Source organism: Brachyhypopomus gauderio, chromosome 16 (genome assembly GCF_052324685.1).
Source record: "Brachyhypopomus gauderio isolate BG-103 chromosome 16, BGAUD_0.2, whole genome shotgun sequence".
In the NCBI taxonomy this organism is placed as follows: domain Eukaryota; kingdom Metazoa; phylum Chordata; class Actinopteri; order Gymnotiformes; family Hypopomidae; genus Brachyhypopomus; species Brachyhypopomus gauderio.
In genome coordinates this window covers 11,217,298-11,236,643 of record NC_135226.1, presented here as the reverse complement: position 1 = coordinate 11,236,643, position 19,346 = coordinate 11,217,298, and the positions used below count along the sequence as shown (strand labels likewise).

The following is a 19,346-nucleotide window of genomic DNA, read 5'->3' as shown; positions in this document are numbered from 1 at the left end:
CAGAGGGGACACCCTCCTCAAGGGTACCTTCTTCCCTGGGGAGGTGGAATCCTCTGAGGAGAATGGTTTAGACAGGGGGCAGTATTCCAACCAGAGTAGACTGAGATGGAGGAGCTCTCCATTGCCTCCCTCCGAGGAAGCTTGAGATGGAGACCGAAGAGGAAGTTGAGGCTGCAGCACCTATCCCTGTGACCGAGGTCCACTCTCCCAAGGCCTGAGCATGTCCTGCTAAGACATGTCCTTCCAAACCCAAGGGCGGCTCCACCATGGGAACCCGAAGCCACCAGGATAAATGCTGGGTACCCCCCTCCCCAGTAAAAGAGGAGGACTCGGCCAATATGTACAGCAAGCACTCAGAATCCCAAGCTTGGCTCGACTTGAAAATCCACGCAAAGCTCCAGACTTTTCTCTGCCCTAGTTCCAAGATGGTGGAACGATCTTCGATTAGCTGCATTGGACTGCAGAGTCTATTCCTGTCTTAAAGCATAGACTGAAGACTCACCTGTTTGTTGAGTTTTTAAAAGAGCACTAACTCAGCAGATAGCACTGTTCTTAAGTTGTATGTCTATCTATGGTTATTTCTGTACCTTGGTAAAAGTTTAACTACTGTTTAAATGAGCCTGTTTTAATCAAAACAATAGGCAATGACATTGATTCCTGTAGTTTAGAAGTAGTCTGACTCGAGGGTATCTTGAATTCTGGCCTATCTGTACTATTCATCCTATCTAGGATGAATGTTGTGATCAGATGCAAAGCACTTTGCAAGTCACTCTGGATAAGAGCATCTGCTAAATGCCATAAATGCCATTTATGGTAAAAAAAATGGTAAAACCTCTCCCTCTCCTTACTCATCTCTGAGGGGGAGGAGGTGAACCTTGTCCCGGGGAACACTCCCAAAGACCCGACGGTAGAACACGACCACTGCAGGGAGATTGGTAAAAAGTCCCACTTGAAGTCTATTTGACTCATGTCCCAATTGCAACCTATTAGATAGACTGAGCCAAATAGATTGTAAATTGGACTTTTTGTACATACCAATTCAGTTTTGTACTTCCTTATTAAATAGATTGCAAGTGGGACTTTTGTACTTACCAATCACACTTGCAATCTAGGTGCAGCTCCTTTGGACATATTATATGGGTCCAAGGTCCTGGAGGTGCGTAACCTCTAGACAGGGGACATCTCACTTGTCATGCCCAGCAAGGTGCACCTTCTTGGGTTACATTAAATGGGTTCAGGAACCTGGAGCTGGCTACCCTCCAGGCAGGGAACATCTCACCTCTCATGCCCAGCTGGGTCAATCATGCCCAGTCAATCACCTAACCACATACACCGCCATCTGGCGGACATCCAGATCCTGATCTTCAACCATGCCTTGAGGTCCCACACTTAAGCCCCTCCTCAGACTAAATCAGAAAAATATGCAATTCTGGAGCACTGAGGACAATGTTTACAACATTGTTTGTACCTACCAACCCCACTTGCAATCTATTTGACTCATGCCACTGGAACAATTTTAGGACCTCCGCTGCCCCGCTACCAAATTAAACGACCTATAACATCTAGTACAGTGTTTCTCAACCTTTTTTCAATTGTGGCACCCTTTATATGCATGCAAAATTTTAAGGCACCCCAGTTTACAATGCGTTAAAAACACAGGCTTTGGGGGGTGGGGGGGTGGAGACGTAAGTTGTTGACGGGGGGGGGGAGGGTGTGAACGTAAAATGGACACAAATTAAGTATTATATCGCAATCTATCGATCGCGGGTGGTTGGCGCCAAAGCGAACTAGTAACTCATTGAATCATAGATATGGATCAGATAAATAAACAAGATTTTTTTTCCGGATGTGAGATATCGGAAGTGTGCCATGAAGAGCGTGTGAAAACGGTCAAATGCGTGTGTCTCATGCTCAATGCGTGAGCGTTGGCAACCCTGAAAACATACTCTCTGCAACCATCTCCCGGCCAACATAACACCAAAAAAGTGATTAATAAGACAGAGAGCAGATAAATGTGACTTACAGTCAGTGGGAAACCTGCGTAATCACGTGCTGACCTTGGTCATATGCAGGTCATATGCACGCTTTGAGCGTGAGACTCACGCATATTTAGCGATTTCACACGCTCTCACGCCACACATGGAATTTCTCATGCTTGAATATTATTATTATTAATTTATTTTTTAAATAATCTAATCGCCGCACACTGCAGCATATTCAGCCAATCCATCGGTTGTATATTATAACAGGTTGAACCAATCAGAATATAGATCGCGCTGTTTCTTGGTAGACTTTAGCCAGCCCGCTCCCCAACCACACACACACACACACACACACACACACACACACACACAGCCGCTACACTAACCATCGCGACAGATTCCAATCCCCCCCGCCTGAAAAAAAGCTCACGCCCACCAAACTTGAGAGATCTGGTCATATGAAATACATTTTAATGATTTTTAAAGCGTATAATAACTTCAATTTTTAAAACTAGCGATGAAGACAGACGGCACCCCATCCCCACCCCCCCCCCCCCCAAAAAAATGTACTCAACAAACTAGCTAGCGCGGTGGTACGCTAATGCTAGCTAGCATCGCCACAGCGGGAAGAAATTATCATACAGTTAAGCCTGCCCTCTAAGAGGGAAGATATGATTGGTCAATTTTACTGTCATTTGAAACTGGTATTGCGCTGAATTATAACTGCCTGGCCCTCTGTAAATGTCCTGTCACAGTCCTGATAGGAAAATTATTTATTTGCTTATATTTTTGTAATTGTTTAAATGTTGATTGTCAAACTGTGAGTAGATAAAATAAAATTGGATAATTGTATATTTATTTAGATTTTACATTGAATTTAAAATTCTTTTGTTAACCTATAAGGCGTTAAATGGTCTTGCCCCACAATATCTGAGTGAACTTATTGCTTACTACAACCCATCTTGCCCTTTGTGCTCCCAAAATGCAGGATTTCTCCTAGTTCCAAAAATTTGTAAGACTACAGCCGGAGGCAGAGCTTTCTCCTTTAAAGCCCCCCAATTATGGAATAGCCTTCCAGCTCCAATTTGAGATTCTGACAGTTCCAATCTTTTAATCTAGACTTAAGACTCACCTATTTAATCAAGCCTTCAGTTAATATTCCCCTTGTAAGGTGTGGGGCTTGGGTGCCCCCAGACATTGAGATTTCTGGTAATCTGGGATGTTGATGCCAGAGCCGGAGTGGCTAATCGGGAGATTCGGGAGTATTCCCGATGGGCCGGCTCATGTCAATCTCTAGTTTGGGCCGATTGGGATGGAAAAATAATTTTGGGCATGAAACTCCCGGGCTGAAAAAGTGGCCCACTCCGGCCCTGGTTGATGCTGTCATCCAGCTGTGTAATGGCATCACTCTAGTTGTGACAATGACTTGACTGGAAAGCAATGTCTGCTGCTGCTCTGTTCTGCTGAGACTACTTTTGTCTCAAATGTAGTTTTCTATTTGCTCTAGTGGCCAGATTTCACTGCTATATAGCATTATAGGTTTAATTAATTATTTAAATAATTAATTGTAATATGTGGATTATCTGATTGTATAATAAGTTCTGCATGCTTTTTCTGTTAATGATGTAACTGCTGATTAAAAATTTCCTGTAGAGTTTATTTTCACATTTTACGGTACAGCCCCTGACCCCTCCCTCCGCTCCTGTCTGCATGTCTATGTGTGGTCGTTTCCATGTGTCTTGGTGTGTCTTTTTATCTGTGATTTTTGTGTTATTCGTAGCACCTGTCTCGTTTCATCAAAGTGATATCTTGCCAGTGTCTGGGTATTGTTTGTGTAATTAAGTGTGTGCGTAGTCTTTGTTCCTTCTTCGTCATTGACATTTGTAGTTGTCAATGTTGTTGCTGCATAAGTCTGACTCATTCCAGTACACTTCTCTACACTGACATTGCATTGTTTTTTTATCTAGATGATTGTAATGAAACCAGCTGAGACAGGAGCGGGATCTGTGAGCAGGATAATTTACTGATACAAGACAAAAGGGGCCAGAGTCAAAAAACTCTGGAAAGGCAGTTGCAAAATCAGATCCAAAGGGTTATTTCCAGACAGAGAGACAAAGCAAAGGATCATAAAACAGAGGCAATAGCGATACAGACAAAGCCTTGGTATGCTGACACAGTAAATGTTAGGCAATACTACGCAAAATGGGTGAGGTTGACACCGTCTTTTACACTGTCCAGCCCTTACAACGATAAAGAATAAATTAAATTTTAAAAATAATCTCAAGCAAATGACAACACAAGAACCACAACCTTCTACAGACCTTAGAAGGTTTAATACAATGTATAAAATTAAACAGTTTAAAGGATAAATTAGATCTTTTAATAATCTCAAGCAAACAACACAACACAAGAACCACAAATTTGATGGCATTCACTTGACTGACTAATGTAATACCTTATACTGGAGGTTTTATTCAATGTGTACAAATAAACAGTCTGTTTACACTACCATGGGGATGAAATTATAATGTGATAGTACTGGGCAGGGGCGATTTTAGGATCTGGTCTTTAGGGGTGCCCAGCCCCCAGTGCTCACAGAGGCACAATACCAAAGTATTGCGCAGGTGCAGAGCAAGGTTTTTGCATAATATAATATTTTAAAAATGTGTTGAGCCAGGGGGTGCTGAGCAACTTCACGGTGGTGCTCTAGCACCACTAAAAATACCCTAGCCTTGCCCCTGGTACTGGGTGTGGTTCTGCAGCCATTTTATTGCTTTGTTATTCTTTTCCCCTTAGTTCTAACTCAGCAGTGCTGAGGATTCATCAGGTTATCTTACTGTCCTGAATAACTCTGATTCTTTATCAGGATATTTTACAGAACTGAATAACTAGCCTGCTTTGCTGACTCCCTGATAAAAATCCATGTGTATATTTATTAGAATTATTTATAGGTCTATTTGAATTAGACCACCCCCACCAAAAAGCAAAACTTATATATATATATATATATTACACACACACACACAGTCATGTGAAAAAATTAGGACACCCCATTAAAGAGTCAGCTCTTTATTAAAAAAATGTTCACATACCAATGTCCAAAATTGTTTTTATTTATTTCTCAAAAAGAAAATTATTTAATTGCAGCCAATCAACAAAAATTACCATTGTTTTACTCATGAAACTAAAGTTATGAACAAAAATGCATATTATAATGGAGGAAAAAGTTAGGACACCCTACCCTCTAATAACTAGTGTTGCCCCCTTTGGCTGAAATAACTTCAGTGAGACGCTTCTTGTAGCCACGTACCAATCTCTGACATCGATCTGAAGAAAGTTTGCCCCACTCCTCAATGCACAATTCTTTCAGCTGTGAGATGTTTGAAGGGCATCTTGCATGTACAGCTCGTTTTAAATCACTCCACAGCATCTCAATTGGATTAAGATCTGGACTTTGACTTGGCCAATCCAGGACTCTCCACTTCTTAGTTTTTAGCCAGTCCTTGGTGGATTTACTGGTATGTTTTGGGTCATTGTCCTGTTGCATGGTCCAGTTCCACTTCAGCTTTAATTTTTTTACAGATGGTTTCACATGTTCCTCAAGCACCCTCTGATACACAGCAGAATTCATGGTAGATTCTATGATGGTGAGCTGGCCAGGTCCAGCTGCAGCAAAGCATCCCCAAACCATGACACTTCCACCTCCATGCTTCACAGTTGGTATGAGGTTCTTTTCTTGGAATGCTGTATTTGGTTTACGCCAGACATGTCTTGTTTTCCGGTGTCCAAATAATTCAACTTTACATTCATCTGTCCAAAGAACATTATTCCAGAAGTCCTGGTCTTTGTCTGCATTCTCTCTGGCAAACTTCAGTCTGGCCTTAATGTTTTTCTTAGAGAGCAAAGGTTTTCTCCTTGCACACCTCCCATGAAAATTAAACTTGTGTAGTCTTTTTCTGATAGTCGAGTCATGCACTTTCACATCGACAGTAGCTAAAGCCTGCTGTAGGTTCTGTGATGAAATTTTAGGATTTTTCATGACTTCTTTTAGCATCTTATGGTCTGCTCTGGGGGTGAACTTGCTTGGACGGCCAGACCTGGGCACGGTCACAGTTGTTTTGAATGTCCTCCACTTGTAAACAATTTTCCGGATGGTGGAATGACTGATGTTGAAATCTTTGGAAATCTTTTAAAATCCATTTCCAGACCCATAAGCAGCTATGATCTTCTTTCTGAGGGTGTCAGGTAGCTCTTTGGATCTCACCATGGTGCTCACTCTTACTTCAACAGACAGTGACACACCAAACTAAATTTCTGAGGTTTAAATAAGGTAAGCCTCATTCAACATGCTGAGTAACGATGTTCTGATCATGTGCACCTGATATGATACACCTGTGTGTGATATAAACTATTTTAAGTGGCCCAATATATAGGGGTGTCCAAATGTATTCCTCAACAGAAATTACATTCTTTTTGAATTACATTTTATAAAGTTGTAAAAAGGTGTTTCTTAATTTTTAATTGTTTAGTAATATTACTTGGATATCTCAGTACTGTTAAATTTGATATTAAATATCCACATGTCCAAATATGCTAAAGAATATACATGTTTTCATAGGGTGTCCTTATTTTTTCACATGACTGTATATATCCCAACTGCAAAATTATTATTTTGTATTTATAGCAGTTTTCCAATGGTTTTCCAAGGCAAAAGTAAAATGGTATCTTGGGAAAATCTTTCAGACAGCGGAACAAGAATGGCAGAGCCGAACCAGAACCAGATCAGCATAGCCAGCCCTCTTTTCCGCTTCAATCACTGTTCAGTTCAATGGTGGTCATAACTGCAGAAGCCTCCAAAGAACAATGACTTTAGGAGAGTAAAAATTAAAGTTCTACAGCAATGTTTACAATGCAGATCTTTCTTACTCGCAAATATGTAAACCCATCAGCAACTGTAATAATTGGCAGGCTAATTTTGAGTACTGCAACAAAACACACCCACTAAATGTACATTATGCAGATATGTTGACCTGTTCCCCTGTAACCTGTAGTCTCAGTGGGTTTATCCATGGTGTCAGTGGTGCTGGCATGAGGCTATAAGGCAATAATATATATTATGATCCTAATTAAAAGAACAATAAAATAAAAACCCCTGTCCTCTGAGCAGCAGCATCTATCTATATATATGTAGATCTATAATCTATACATCAATAATCTATACTATATATCAATGATCTATCTATAAAGATCTATAATCTATCTATATCTAAATTGGAAAATTTCTCAGAGTATTTTTAAAACGTACCGTGCGACCAGATGAAGTTTGAGGTCACCCTTTATGTCAAGCAGACTAGACAGGGAGAAGGCTGGAGTGGAGACATGTTCCAGACAGGCGAGATGTTCCAGACAGAAGACCCATGCTCCATGAAGAACACGTTCCCCTATGAGTGCAGAATTTATTCTTACATTCCTATATTTGGCACCAACACATATTTTAATCCAGACATTAATGACAAATAAATCATATTACACTGTAATGACTTTGTACTGACATGATTAACCAGTCAGCCCTCACGCCAAGTCTCAGGGAAAAAGGGTGGTTTAATATAAAGTGTGCAAACCTAAAACCCGTGCAATAGATCCAAATCAAGGATATAATGACCAGCGGTCAACTGGTACAAAGACAAGACATATATAGGCAAACAAACGACCCTCAGGTGAGACGGATCACGGGCTCCGCCCACCTGAGGGACGCACATGACGTCACCAGACAATAACAACAGCCGCTGTGGACAGAGACGGCCGGTAGGGGGCCGCCTCACCGTGACAGACCCCCCCACCAAGCCGCACTCCCCTCCACTGGGTGTGTGGCACACAGCGGCTGCACACAAAACATGAAGGGGCAGGAAGGCAGAGACAGACAGGAACACACCTCCTGCCGTCCGGGAGCTGAAACATAAAACACAAAACATTACTCAACTCGCCTCCCCGGCCGGGACCCTGGACCGACCGGGCCGTTAACACCACAAAACCACACCCCAGTCGGTCACAGGGCCCTCACGCCCTAACCGGCATTCAGCTGGTAAGCCCCATGGGTGTGGGGACGAGGGGCTACGGCTCCTCTCTCGTCCCTCGTGTGTGTGTGGGTGTGCAGGCTACCTCTCCAAGGCGTAGCTACTTCACCTCCTGGACCTACCTCCTCCCAGAGCTGACCCCTGCCTTCTGCTAGGGGTCACCCCAGCCTCCTGGGGAGCCAACCCCTCCCGGGGCCTCTCATCTCAAGGTGGACTCCTCCACCCAACCCAGGAGCACCAGAGACCGAGGCCCAGAGCACCCCCGACGCGGGCTAGGGAGCAGCCCCAAGGGCCTCCTGGTCACCCCGGGCAGGAGCTTTTCAGACCGGAGCCCCACGGTCCCTAAACATCCGGGGGCCCCAGCCCTCTAGGGAGGGGCTCCTCACGACCGGGCTCCGGTCACCCCACAACACAAGGGGGCTCCTGCCAGGTGGAGACCCCCACAAGGTCCAGGAACACCGCCAAGGAGAAGCACCTGCACAAAGAACACAACCTCACACACACACACACACACACACACATATATACAAACAGGAAACACAAACGCGCCTTACCCTATTCAGGGCCTCCCTTGGGAGAGACGCCCTCCGTGCCACACCCCATGGCACGGGACCACAGCCGGTCCCCCCCCCCCCCCCCCCCCCAAACACATTTAAGGGGAGGAGCATGCGTGGAATTACATGTAAACATTAGACAACACGCTAGGACAAAACACACACGCAAATACTAGACAAACAAAAAACGGTGTACAAACAGTAAACGAACGGGTTCAAAACGTGCGTGCTCTACATAAACACAATAGTGACGCGCCGCTCAGAGTCGCAGTCGCTCCCCACATTAAACACAAGACACACGGGGAGCGAGGCGACCGTGACGAGCGGCGACCGCGTCACACACTAAACACTAAACACATAACGACGCGCACGCACACTGATCCTCCGGTCCGTTACCCGTACACACTTATCACACACACACACACACGAGAGTTTTCCCAGGCAGACACCCTGGTCCTCACCGGCCACACACAAACAAACGCACGGCGGAACTCTCTCAACACACAACGGACACGAAGGGCTTTCCCAGGGCAGACTGCCCTGGTCCTCGCCGTGCTACACACAAGAACAGAGGTTCATTCCAGTGTTTTCCATCAGGTATTGAAAACATCTGTGGATGTCAACGAGCAGCAATCAAGCGTGATAAGCACCAATTAGGCAGATTTAAAAGGACTGTGATATTCAGCTCCTTCTAGACATCTAGTGTGTTTCCAAGCATGGTGAAGGCAAGAGAATGGTCCCAGAAGACAAGAGAAGAGGTTATTGCTCTTCACAAGAATGGCAATGGATATAAAAAGATTGCGAAGTTGTTAAATATTCCAAGAGACACTCTCGGAAGTATCATTCGCAAGTTCAAGTTAAAGGGCACAGTGGAAACGTTACCTGGTCGTGGCAGAAAGAAGATCCTGACCGCGACTGCTGTGCGCTACCTGAAGCGTAATGTGGAGAAAAATCCCCGCGTGACTGCTACATGAAATAAGATAACCTTCTATGCAGCAGTATGCACCCACGTGTATACAGGTGCTTTAAGATACATGCTACCACATGCAACTGTGAACATCCACAAATACAATACATAAATAATATATACACAGTAACGATTTTTTTCAAATTGATTTTAATTTCTGAGGTGACAGACATAGTTTTCAATGTTCCAATTATGAACTTCTCTCAAAGAAATGATTTAAAAACAGCATGTTTATTCGATCGAAGATCCATGCTCCCATGACAATCAGTGCTTGCTGACCTAATGCACGTTATTTGACTTAGTAAAACTACAGCAATCAGTGAGTAAATAAATAAATGCATATATACAAACAACCAATCCACCCACCCTATGGGAATAAGACGGTTGAACATATTGTATAAGATAAAGAACCGTTATCTTGCCCACATTTTAGTACTGGGTCACTCAAGTATTCTTTTTACAAGCAAATCCTGTCCATGGTACAATTTTTACATCAATAACAAAAAATACTTTAAATAAAACATTGAACTGTTAATGTAAAAATGAAGAAATTCAGTCTGTACTTAATCTTTAGTAATCTTAAGATCTTAGGTGCTCAAAGTAATTTATAACAAACCAATGTCAGTTTTAATAACTATCTACATGTTCAAGTTCTATTAAATATTGTGTACAAATGATAAAAAGAGGAAAAAGCAGCATATTTGTCAGAGTTCAGTTTTCCAACATAACATATTGATAATCTAGTGCCTTTATTTAAATAATTTAGCATTTTACAGAAACGTGTGAATAAGTAGTGGTTTACAAACATTCTGTATATTTAATTAATCTGGCCCTCCCTCTAAGAAAACACCATGGGCATGTTTACAAATGCGTTTAATACATGCAAAACATGCAACAGGACAGGCATGGGCCCCTGTACCAAGCTCTGCTCATGGCTATACCACTGGAATTAAAAGTGCTGGACAGGTTTTACCATAAGTTGTTGCTTCCAGAAAGTGTCTAGGCCTGTCATGAAAAAGCTCAATGTCACCATCCTACAAAGACAAAGAGGTGTGGCCAAAATACTGCATTTGCATGCAGGTGCATTTAGAAGAATGTTGTGAAAAGTTGGGCAAAGAGGAAGGTGTGGCAATCGGTAAGTCTAATTCTTCTTCCGACACCTTTAACCCAGCAAACTCCTGGATTAAAAGCACTTTTGCTTTACAAAAGACAAGACAGACGTCTGTACACTACATGAATGTAGTTGAATAGTGTACTACAGCACTGTGACAGTCTCAGAAAAGGCCATTCCCCAGACGTTAGCAGTCAAGGTCCAGCATGTGTGATGAAGAAGAAAAGAAAAACATAAAGGTGAAGTTGAAAGGTTGTAGAATTATACCATAAAGGACACCAGATTTAGATATACTACCATATACTGTCAATTACAATTAGTGTCATGAATATTTTTATTAAGCGCATTATTTCAATGCCCACTGTATGTACTGCACATTGGTGGCTCACCTGTTTTGCACCATTATTAAAATATCAGACTACATTGGATATTAAATGTTGTGCTAGACAGACAGGAGTTCTCAGGCAACTGCGGGCAAAACCACAAGTCTTCCTGACATTAGCAACACACCCTAATTAAATTTTCATGGGCTTGGACCCTGAGCCAGTATTCCCATTCTCATGAAACACTCAAGACTCTTCTCATCTGAAGCCTCTTCTATGCTGCAATCCTACAGACATACAGTAGTCCTTCTGCATGCACAAGAATAATGTTTATCGGCTTTTGTTTGCTTCATACCCTGAGACTGTCACTCAGAAATAATGAAGTGGCGATTATCATTCCATGATAACGACCTGCTAATTCTTAGTCATTCAAAATGCTGCACCCGCATCTGGTAATATAAGCAACTTGTCTAAATTAAACCATGCAGCCTAAAAACGTGTGTAATTACTAAAGAGAGAGAGAGAGCGAGAGAGAGAGCGAGAGAGAGAGCGAGAGAGAGAGCGAGAGAGCGAGAAAAGGGGACCCACTGCATCATCTCATAAGTCAGCATGGTAGGTCACAGTCAAAAAGGTTATAGTAAAATTTTAAATAAATTCTTCATATAACTACACACAGGTACAGTTGTGATCAAATTTATTCAACCCCCAATGCTGCGAAGGGTTTTATGGAATTCAGTGCACATTTGTAATTGTGTTCATAATGAAATCTTACAAGGACTTGTTAAAGAACTAAATGCAACTAAGATAGCATCAATTTTTTTTGTCATAAAGTATTAAATGGCCTTTTTGTGATTTCTTCATTGACACAATTATTCAACCCCTTTACGACTACCACTCCTAAGAACAGAGGTTCATTCCAGTGTTTTCCATCAGGTATTGAAAACATCTGTGGATGTCAACGAGCAGCAATCAAGCATGATAAGCACCAATTAGGCAGATTTAAAAGGACTGTGATATTCAGCTCCTTCTAGACATCTACTGGTGTGTTTCCAAGCATGGTGAAGGCAAGAGAATGGTCCCAGAAGACAAGAGAAGAGGTTATTGCTCTTCACAAGAATGGCAATGGATATAAAAAGATTGCGAAGTTGTTAAATATTCCAAGAGACACTATCGGAAGTATCATTCGCAAGTTCAAGTTAAAGGGCACAGTGGAAACGTTACCTGGTCGTGGCAGAAAGAAGATCCTGACCGCGACTGCTGTGCGCTACCTGAAGCGTAATGTGGAGAAAAATCCCCGCGTGACTGCTAAGGAACTGAAAAAAGACCTGTCAGATGTGGGCACTGAAGTTTCAGCTCAGACAATAAGGCGCGCACTGCATAACGAAGACCTCCATGCCAGAACGCCCAGACGCACCCCCTTGCTGACTCCAAAGAACAAGAAAAGTCGACTGCAGTATGCCAAAAGTCATGTGGACAAGCCACAAAGGTTTTGGAACAGTGTACTGTGGTCAGATGAAACTAAATTAGAACTGTTTGGGACAATGGACCAGCGCTATGTTTGGAGAAGGAAGAACCAGGCTTATGAACAAAAGAACACCTTGCCTACTGTGAAGCATGGCGGGGGGTCAATTATGCTTTGGGGCTGTTTTGCTTCTAATGGTACAGGAAAGCTTCAACGTGTGCAGGGTACCATGAATTCCCTTCAGTACCAGGAGATCTTGGAGGAAAATGTGATGGAGTCAGTCACAAACCTGCGGCTTGGGAGACGTTGGACCTTCCAACAGGACAATGATCCGAAGCACACATCCAAGTCCACTAGAGCATGGTTTAACATGAAAGGCTGGAACATTCTAGAGTGGCCATCGCAATCACCAGACTTAAATCCAACCTCTGGTGGGACCTAAAGAAGGCAGTTGCAGTGCGCAAGCCTAAGAATGTGACTGAACTGGAGGCTTTTGCCCATGAAGAATGGGCTAAGATACCCATAGGTCGCTGCAAGACACTTGTGTCAAGCTATGCTTCACGCTTGAAAGCTGTCATAACTGGAAAAGGATGTTGTACTAAAAAATAATGTCACTAGGGGGTTGAATAAAACTGTTAATGATGTGAGCACAGTAAAGACATTTGTGGTTATTCCATCATAAATATTATGTTATGTTTGTCTAATTTATAAGTGCCTCTTTGATATAATTGTAAATAAGATGACTGAAATGATCAAAATCAATGTCAAACTGGCCAAAACACTTTATTTCAGTGGGGGTTGAATAAATTTGATCACAACTGTATATTTAAATAACTAAATAATTTAGCAAATGTAATAGGACCAAAACAAAAATCTTAAGATATCTTCCTTTCTGGAATTTTCAATGCCCAGGATATGTCTGCGCCCCCCCCCCCCCCCCCCCCCCCCAATCCCCTCCCCCCTTGGACAAACAGTACTCACATGTGCTAACAGAGTCCATTCTGCAAAGCACCGTTCCTGGGAGAGGAGGAGAGCAGGTCTGAAGGTGGATGGCTGGAGGAACCTAGTTTGCTGGTGGCCTCAGCCTCACTGTCCGCCTCCCCCTCGGCAGAAGGGGACCTTTTGTGCACCTCCACGAGAGACACTGTCCAGGGGGGAGCAGTGGGCTCCGCTGGTGGAGGCCTGGACAGACGAGGCTGGAGAACATGGCGGATCTCCACACCCTGCAGGAGTCGTAGCAGGGCTTCATGGACCTTCTGGCTGACCGAGGTGTCACTCTCGCTGGGTTCAGGTGCGGGTTGGTGCTGGTGATTGTGGGTGAGGCTGGAGAGCTGCTCCAGAACCTCTATCTGCCGGTCCATCATGCCCAGCATGCTGCAGTGGAAGGCCTTCTGCTCTGCCAGTTGCTCCTCCAGTTGCTGGTTCAGAATGGTGAGCTGTTGTAATATCAGGCTGCACGTATCCTCAGATGTGCCTAATAAATTGTATTCAAATGCGTTAGTGAATATGGAAATTGCACTTCACTGAGCTTTTGTGTTCATTCAATCAAAACGGAATAATCCAAATCTATATTAAAAACACAAGTTCCATGCATTGCAGTCTTGTGTCAATAGAGTGTGTTAACGAGACGCTTGCCTGCAAAATTGTTTTTGTTGCCTCCAATGCCCTCAGTATTCTCATGTGTAGCAGGATTGGGGCTGAGGTTTGCCTGGGGCTCAGTCTTGACTGTGTAGAGGTACTCTCCGGACAGTCCCAGTGTCATGACTTCATCAGCACTCACGGCCCAGCCGGGCGGCTCAGTGCTAGCCATCCCCACTGGATTCACCGCCTCGTCAGCGCCGGATTCCAGCTTAGCTGCAACACCCTCGGTTTCAGACTCGAGCGATGAAGTTCCACCTGGCCAAGGGACTAGCGGACACGACTGGCCGGCATCATCTAGAACTGCAGTGAGACAGGGCCAAGTGATGAAACTCACGCACACTGCAGACACAGATATAACAGCGTTCATCTCGGTTTTACAGCAAACTCACAAATAATCAAGACTAATGCAAATGAGAGCACAAAAAGAGTATGAGGCATGCAGTGGGCTTAGTGATTACTGGAAAAAAGGACATTACTTCATGCATGGAAGCAGTGACAGGAAAAAAAAAACCACAGCAGTACTGTTTGCGTGATCCTCCACGTCAGCCTGCCTGGCTGGGCCTTGACCGCCTCTGGACCCTCCTTCTTCAGGGCCTCCCACCCTGGACCCTCCTTCTTCAGGGCCTCCCACCCTGGGCCTGCAGGCCAGCATGCGGTCTAACCTGCGGAAGTAGCGGAAGGACTCCATGGCCGAGAGGCGGGCGGCCGGGCTACGGTAGCTCGCCAGTTTGATCTTCCGGTACTTGTGCTTGAGGCTTTTCCAGCGGTTTCGGATCTGGTTGACCGTGAAGTGCACGTCGCGTCTGGCCAGGGCCTGCCGCAGGCGGCGGAAGTGCGAGTCGTTGCGCTGACGCTTCTTGTCCAGCTCCCGCACCAGGTCCAGCTGCTCGATGAGGGCGAGCATGGCGAACGTGTCTGACTCAGTCCACCACTTGTTCGGCCTCTTCTCGCTCAGGCTCATGGTCTACCCCATTAAGTCGCTGCCCACTGGGTACAGAATCTAACAATGTGCAATTAAAATACCAATCAATAGCTAACCATTTTTGTTATGTGATCCTTACTGCTGGTCACTAATTAGATATCTGCTTATGGCGTAGGATGGATGGATATTCAGATCCTCAGGGTCCAGGTCCCTCAGGTTCTCCAGCCTCCCTGGGAGTCAGGTATGAATACAAAGTGGCCAACCAGTCAACTTACTCTACATTATTACAAGTGATTACAAAATCCATCACTGGGGTTGGGTTCAAGGTCCTGTTAAATACCACTGGTGTGGGATATCAGTTTTTAGTATGTATGTTAATGCAGTACGTTTACCGTTTTAATTATTGTAGCTATTTTTATTGATGATTAGCCAATATATCTTCCACTTGTTATAATCTAGGCATCACAAGATTCATGCCTAGGTTGGAAGCTAAAATAACATCCTTTGTTTTAATTTGAAATCTAAAAAAACCCCATCTTACCTGAAACATCAGTTTTCCACCCGAAACTACTCTCAGAAATGATCACAAATCCATGACTTCAGTCTGAAACGTAAAGCAGCTTGCGACCTGGCCACTGCAACTCTCCCTTAGTGCCACCTTAACATAGGTGGACCTGCTCGGCCGTCTTTCTGCGCTTTTGCCACTGCTAACTAGTTCAGAGACATCCACTCAGTCATTATAACCAGCTTTAGTTATCTAGCCAGCATAGCCAGCCATCGTTCATATAAGCCTTCCACACACAACTGCGTTTGTTTAACCTGCAGCTGGCCGCTCTTAGAAACACCTCTACTTCGTGTGCGTGTTGACCGGAGCTCCGAGCACATACCGCCACCTACAGGACGGGGGCCACATTTAACCACACTAGCTAGTCGACTGGCTTAATTCTTGAATGGCGCTTCGATTTAAGATCAAATCTACGGATCGAGAACTTTAATAGTGATGCTGCTACCAAAATAAAATAATAAATACATTTTATTACTAAAAAGGTATATCCATGAGCTTTTAGAGACAGCAGTCGAAGATCAGCTCCCAAACACAAGATGGCGGTAGTATAACATTTCATGTTGTTCCAGCTTCTAAATGTCCGGTAGCTTTTTTAAATTTTATTTTATTATTTTATTTATTGAACGAAAAGCAAACATATATACATAGAAAGATGCAGTTTACAAACCATAAGGCGCAAAGACATTACAATTCCACCAAGAAAGAAAGAAGGATAGGTGCACACAGAAAAAAAACAAAAACAAAAAAGGATCAAAATGGGGCTAAATTATTCTAAATTATAATCTTCTATTAAAGAACAGAAAAGGCGGGCGTAACGACCATGTAGCAAACTAACGGTTTTGTAGTGGAATGTGCGGTAGCTTTTACAGGATCTCGTACGCGAGGCGGTATTCGCTACAGCGCTGTACTTGTTCTCCAGGGCTGCGTAGCAGAAACCTCATTGGCCAGCGCCGCCTACGTATTTTCCCACGCGACGCAGTACCGCGTGTGCGCGCGAGTGCCCGTTACGTCACAGGCCAACCCGAGAAACCTGGCTCGCGTGGGCGCGCGCGCTCTAAGTATGGCAGACGAGGTTCTCTTCGAGTTTCTTCACATGGAGATAATGTCTTACGTTTGCGAGGAGCCCATAACACGGGAAGATACTGAGAAGGTAATATAGTTTGGTTCTGTATCGGACAACTTTAAGCATACTCTGTGTCTTACAACGTGTATCTAAAACCTCGGAAACCTGTTGCAATGAAGCACCTGATATAAATTATTTTTAACCATGGTTTGGCGCAAAAGGCTAGATGCTTCTCTACGTCTCTACTTTGTTTGGTTTGGTTTACTTTGTCAATTTTCTTTTAAAAGGTGAGAGGGACAGGTTTATCCACACTTGAAGGAATGGGCTTCAGAGTGGGACAAGGCCTAATAGAGAGGTGATCATAATCTTGTTTTCACATTTCCTGTTATCATAATAAGATATTAGTTATACACCCTGTCCAGTAGGTGGCGCTAGGAAACAACCGTAACACACAGCCTTTCATTATAGTCACAGAAGCATGCACTCCTCACCCACTGCCTCCAAAAGGCAACGATGCATAAAAATGATAACTATTTATTAACAAGGTTTACAAAAGACTCCCCCACCTTCAAAGACGACCTGGATATTATGAAGTTCCTCTGTAAAGAGTTCTGGTCCAGTATCTTCAGAAAACAAATTGACAACTTGAGGACCAACCACCAGGTCTGTTCTACTTCAGAAGGAATCAAACACTTATTTGCAATTATTTTAAGCATTTTTTCTGAGATTTTTTTATTTTATTTTATTTTTTGCAGGGTACATATGTTTTACAGGATAACAAATTTTCACTGCTAACTTCAATTTCCAGTGGAAAGCAACACCTTGAGGAAGCCCCTAAAGTAAGAAAATGGTGGCATAATATGCATTCAGCATCCACATTGTGCTTCATCTCTACACCTCCACCTCCAACCGACTGCCCCCCTAGTCTCTGGCCATGTTAGTAGTTTAATCTAACTCTGCCTTATCGGGGCAGTTTACAGACTAGCCCTTCTGTAGCAGTTCATCCCCATCGTCTACCTAATTATCTCTGGCCTCTTCTTGACCACCGAATCACTGCTGACCAGACATGTTCTGCATGGCAGGCCACTCTCAGCCCAGCAGAGACACTGACCTGCTTGTGGGCTTTTGGTTATTGTTCACCAAGTGTGTACTTATTACGTTAGGGCTTGAGTGTTGACAAAGAAGACTTGCTTTTTAAATGAACATGGTATAATGGTAAAGTTTAAATTAAGTGCTATGACAAGTGTATGAGTGCCTCTGCTCATGTTTTCCAGTATTTGGCATACTCGTGTGGCTTGCTCAGGGGTGCGTTGTCCACCCTGGGATTAGAGAGTGTGGTCACTGCAGACGTTTCCCTGATGCCCTCATGTGAGTGTTCTCTACAATCACCAAGAATCTGCACTACATAACTATAAACACACACACACACACACACACACACAGAGGACATGATAAGTACTTTAACAGTACTTTTTTTTTGCTTTACAGGCAAATTTCAGATTGTAATCCAGAAGGTATAGTGCTGAAACATGCTGACAGCATCTGTTGTTTTTCCTCCAGGTCAAAATAATATGAATGTAATTGCACAAAGATCCTAAATGTTTACAGAAATGGTCAAAGCAGACGTTTTTGGAAAAGTGATGTTTGTCATTTTTAGACTTTGTTGATAATTATGCTTTTACATTTGTTACACATACATGCTTCAGCTCATGGGGATGGACTGGTAAAGTCTGAACTCCAGTCAAAATGTTCAGTAGCAACATTAGGGAAAACACTAAGTAGCCCTACAATTGCGTGTTGCGCTTAACATAACAGTCAAAAGGTGTCCTTCAAATTCAGCGCTCCACTTGATCTCAGACAATAAACAGAAATAAAACTCCACTCTTCAGATGGACTTCATTGAAGCAGAAATAAAACTCCACTCTTCAAATGGACTTCATTGAAGCAGAAATAAAACACCAATCTTCAGATAGACTTCACTGAAATACAAACTAAACTAGATTTTGGTGGTTGTTCTTATTATTTCCAGTACATTAGCCAGATGAAATGCTTTTCCTCTTTTCAACAAGTGCTCCTGACCTCACCCTGTGTTCTTTGGATCTGATGCTGTGTATATGTGAAACAGTGGTGGAGTGAAATACACGTTTCCACCAGATGGTTTGAAATGTATTCATCTACCTCCTGTTTCATTTGCTGCTAAACGCTGTTATAGTTTGAGTGGAATGTTTGCACCTTATACCACAGGGTTAGGGTTAATCCCACAATATTATACCATAGGGCTAGGGTTAACCCTAAAACTTTATACCATAGGAAGGGCAAAATAAGACTCAGAAATAATTAAAAAAATTTTCTCCAGCATCTCCACTTGGTTTTGGTTTTATCTGTGGAAGGTTTTGGTTAAAAAGTAAGTGGTAATTATTATACCAAGTAAAGCCTTGAAGGTTAAAGTGTATTAATATAGCATTTGTTTCTGCCTAGAGTAACATCATTTGTTTTCCAGCATATTTTTTTCAATTGCTGTGTAGACAATAAAATAATTGCAATGTAGCTTTTAGTTTCTTAGGCAGTGCTAATTATCTTTGATTATCTGGTACTTGAGCAGGTGCAGTAATGGAGACGCTCTCCTGACCAAAATCCTGACCCTAACCCCAACCCTAGAGGCCCTCTTGAACCCAACACCTA

The 19,346-nt window shown here is 43.2% G+C and overlaps 2 protein-coding genes across 5 annotated transcripts; one reads left to right on the top strand and one right to left on the bottom strand.

Annotated features, from left to right (window-relative positions):
- Positions 1-6,939: 6,939 nt before the first annotated feature.
- On the bottom strand, positions 6,940-15,944 carry LOC143477191 (uncharacterized). Of its 4 annotated transcripts, XR_013121497.1 has the most exons (6): positions 15,578-15,944; positions 14,637-15,266; positions 14,109-14,414; positions 13,455-13,947; positions 7,288-7,423; positions 6,940-7,076 (listed from the first exon to the last, which is right to left on the bottom strand). XR_013121497.1 is itself a non-coding variant. In XM_076975714.1 (5 exons), exons 2-4 carry the CDS (start codon positions 15,073-15,075, stop codon positions 13,460-13,462), a joined length of 1,233 nt encoding a protein of 410 aa, XP_076831829.1. In that variant the 5' UTR covers positions 15,076-15,266; positions 15,578-15,943; the 3' UTR covers positions 9,700-11,320; positions 13,455-13,459. The 4 variants fall into 4 exon arrangements, 3 of the variants coding, with proteins under 3 accessions (XP_076831829.1, XP_076831831.1, XP_076831830.1); XM_076975714.1 differs by lacking the exons at positions 6,940-7,076; positions 7,288-7,423 and adding an exon at positions 9,700-11,320 and having other exon boundaries at positions 15,578-15,943; XM_076975716.1 differs by lacking the exons at positions 6,940-7,076; positions 7,288-7,423 and adding an exon at positions 9,700-10,840 and having other exon boundaries at positions 15,578-15,942.
- A 625-nt stretch (positions 15,945-16,569) lies between these two features.
- On the top strand, positions 16,570-19,022 carry trappc6bl (trafficking protein particle complex subunit 6B, like). The gene is made up of 6 exons (XM_076976802.1): positions 16,570-16,751; positions 16,952-17,019; positions 17,210-17,327; positions 17,420-17,503; positions 17,939-18,032; positions 18,153-19,022. Exons 1-6 carry the CDS (start codon positions 16,662-16,664, stop codon positions 18,182-18,184), a joined length of 486 nt encoding a protein of 161 aa, XP_076832917.1. The 5' UTR covers positions 16,570-16,661; the 3' UTR covers positions 18,185-19,022.
- The last annotated feature ends 324 nt before the right edge of the window (positions 19,023-19,346 follow it).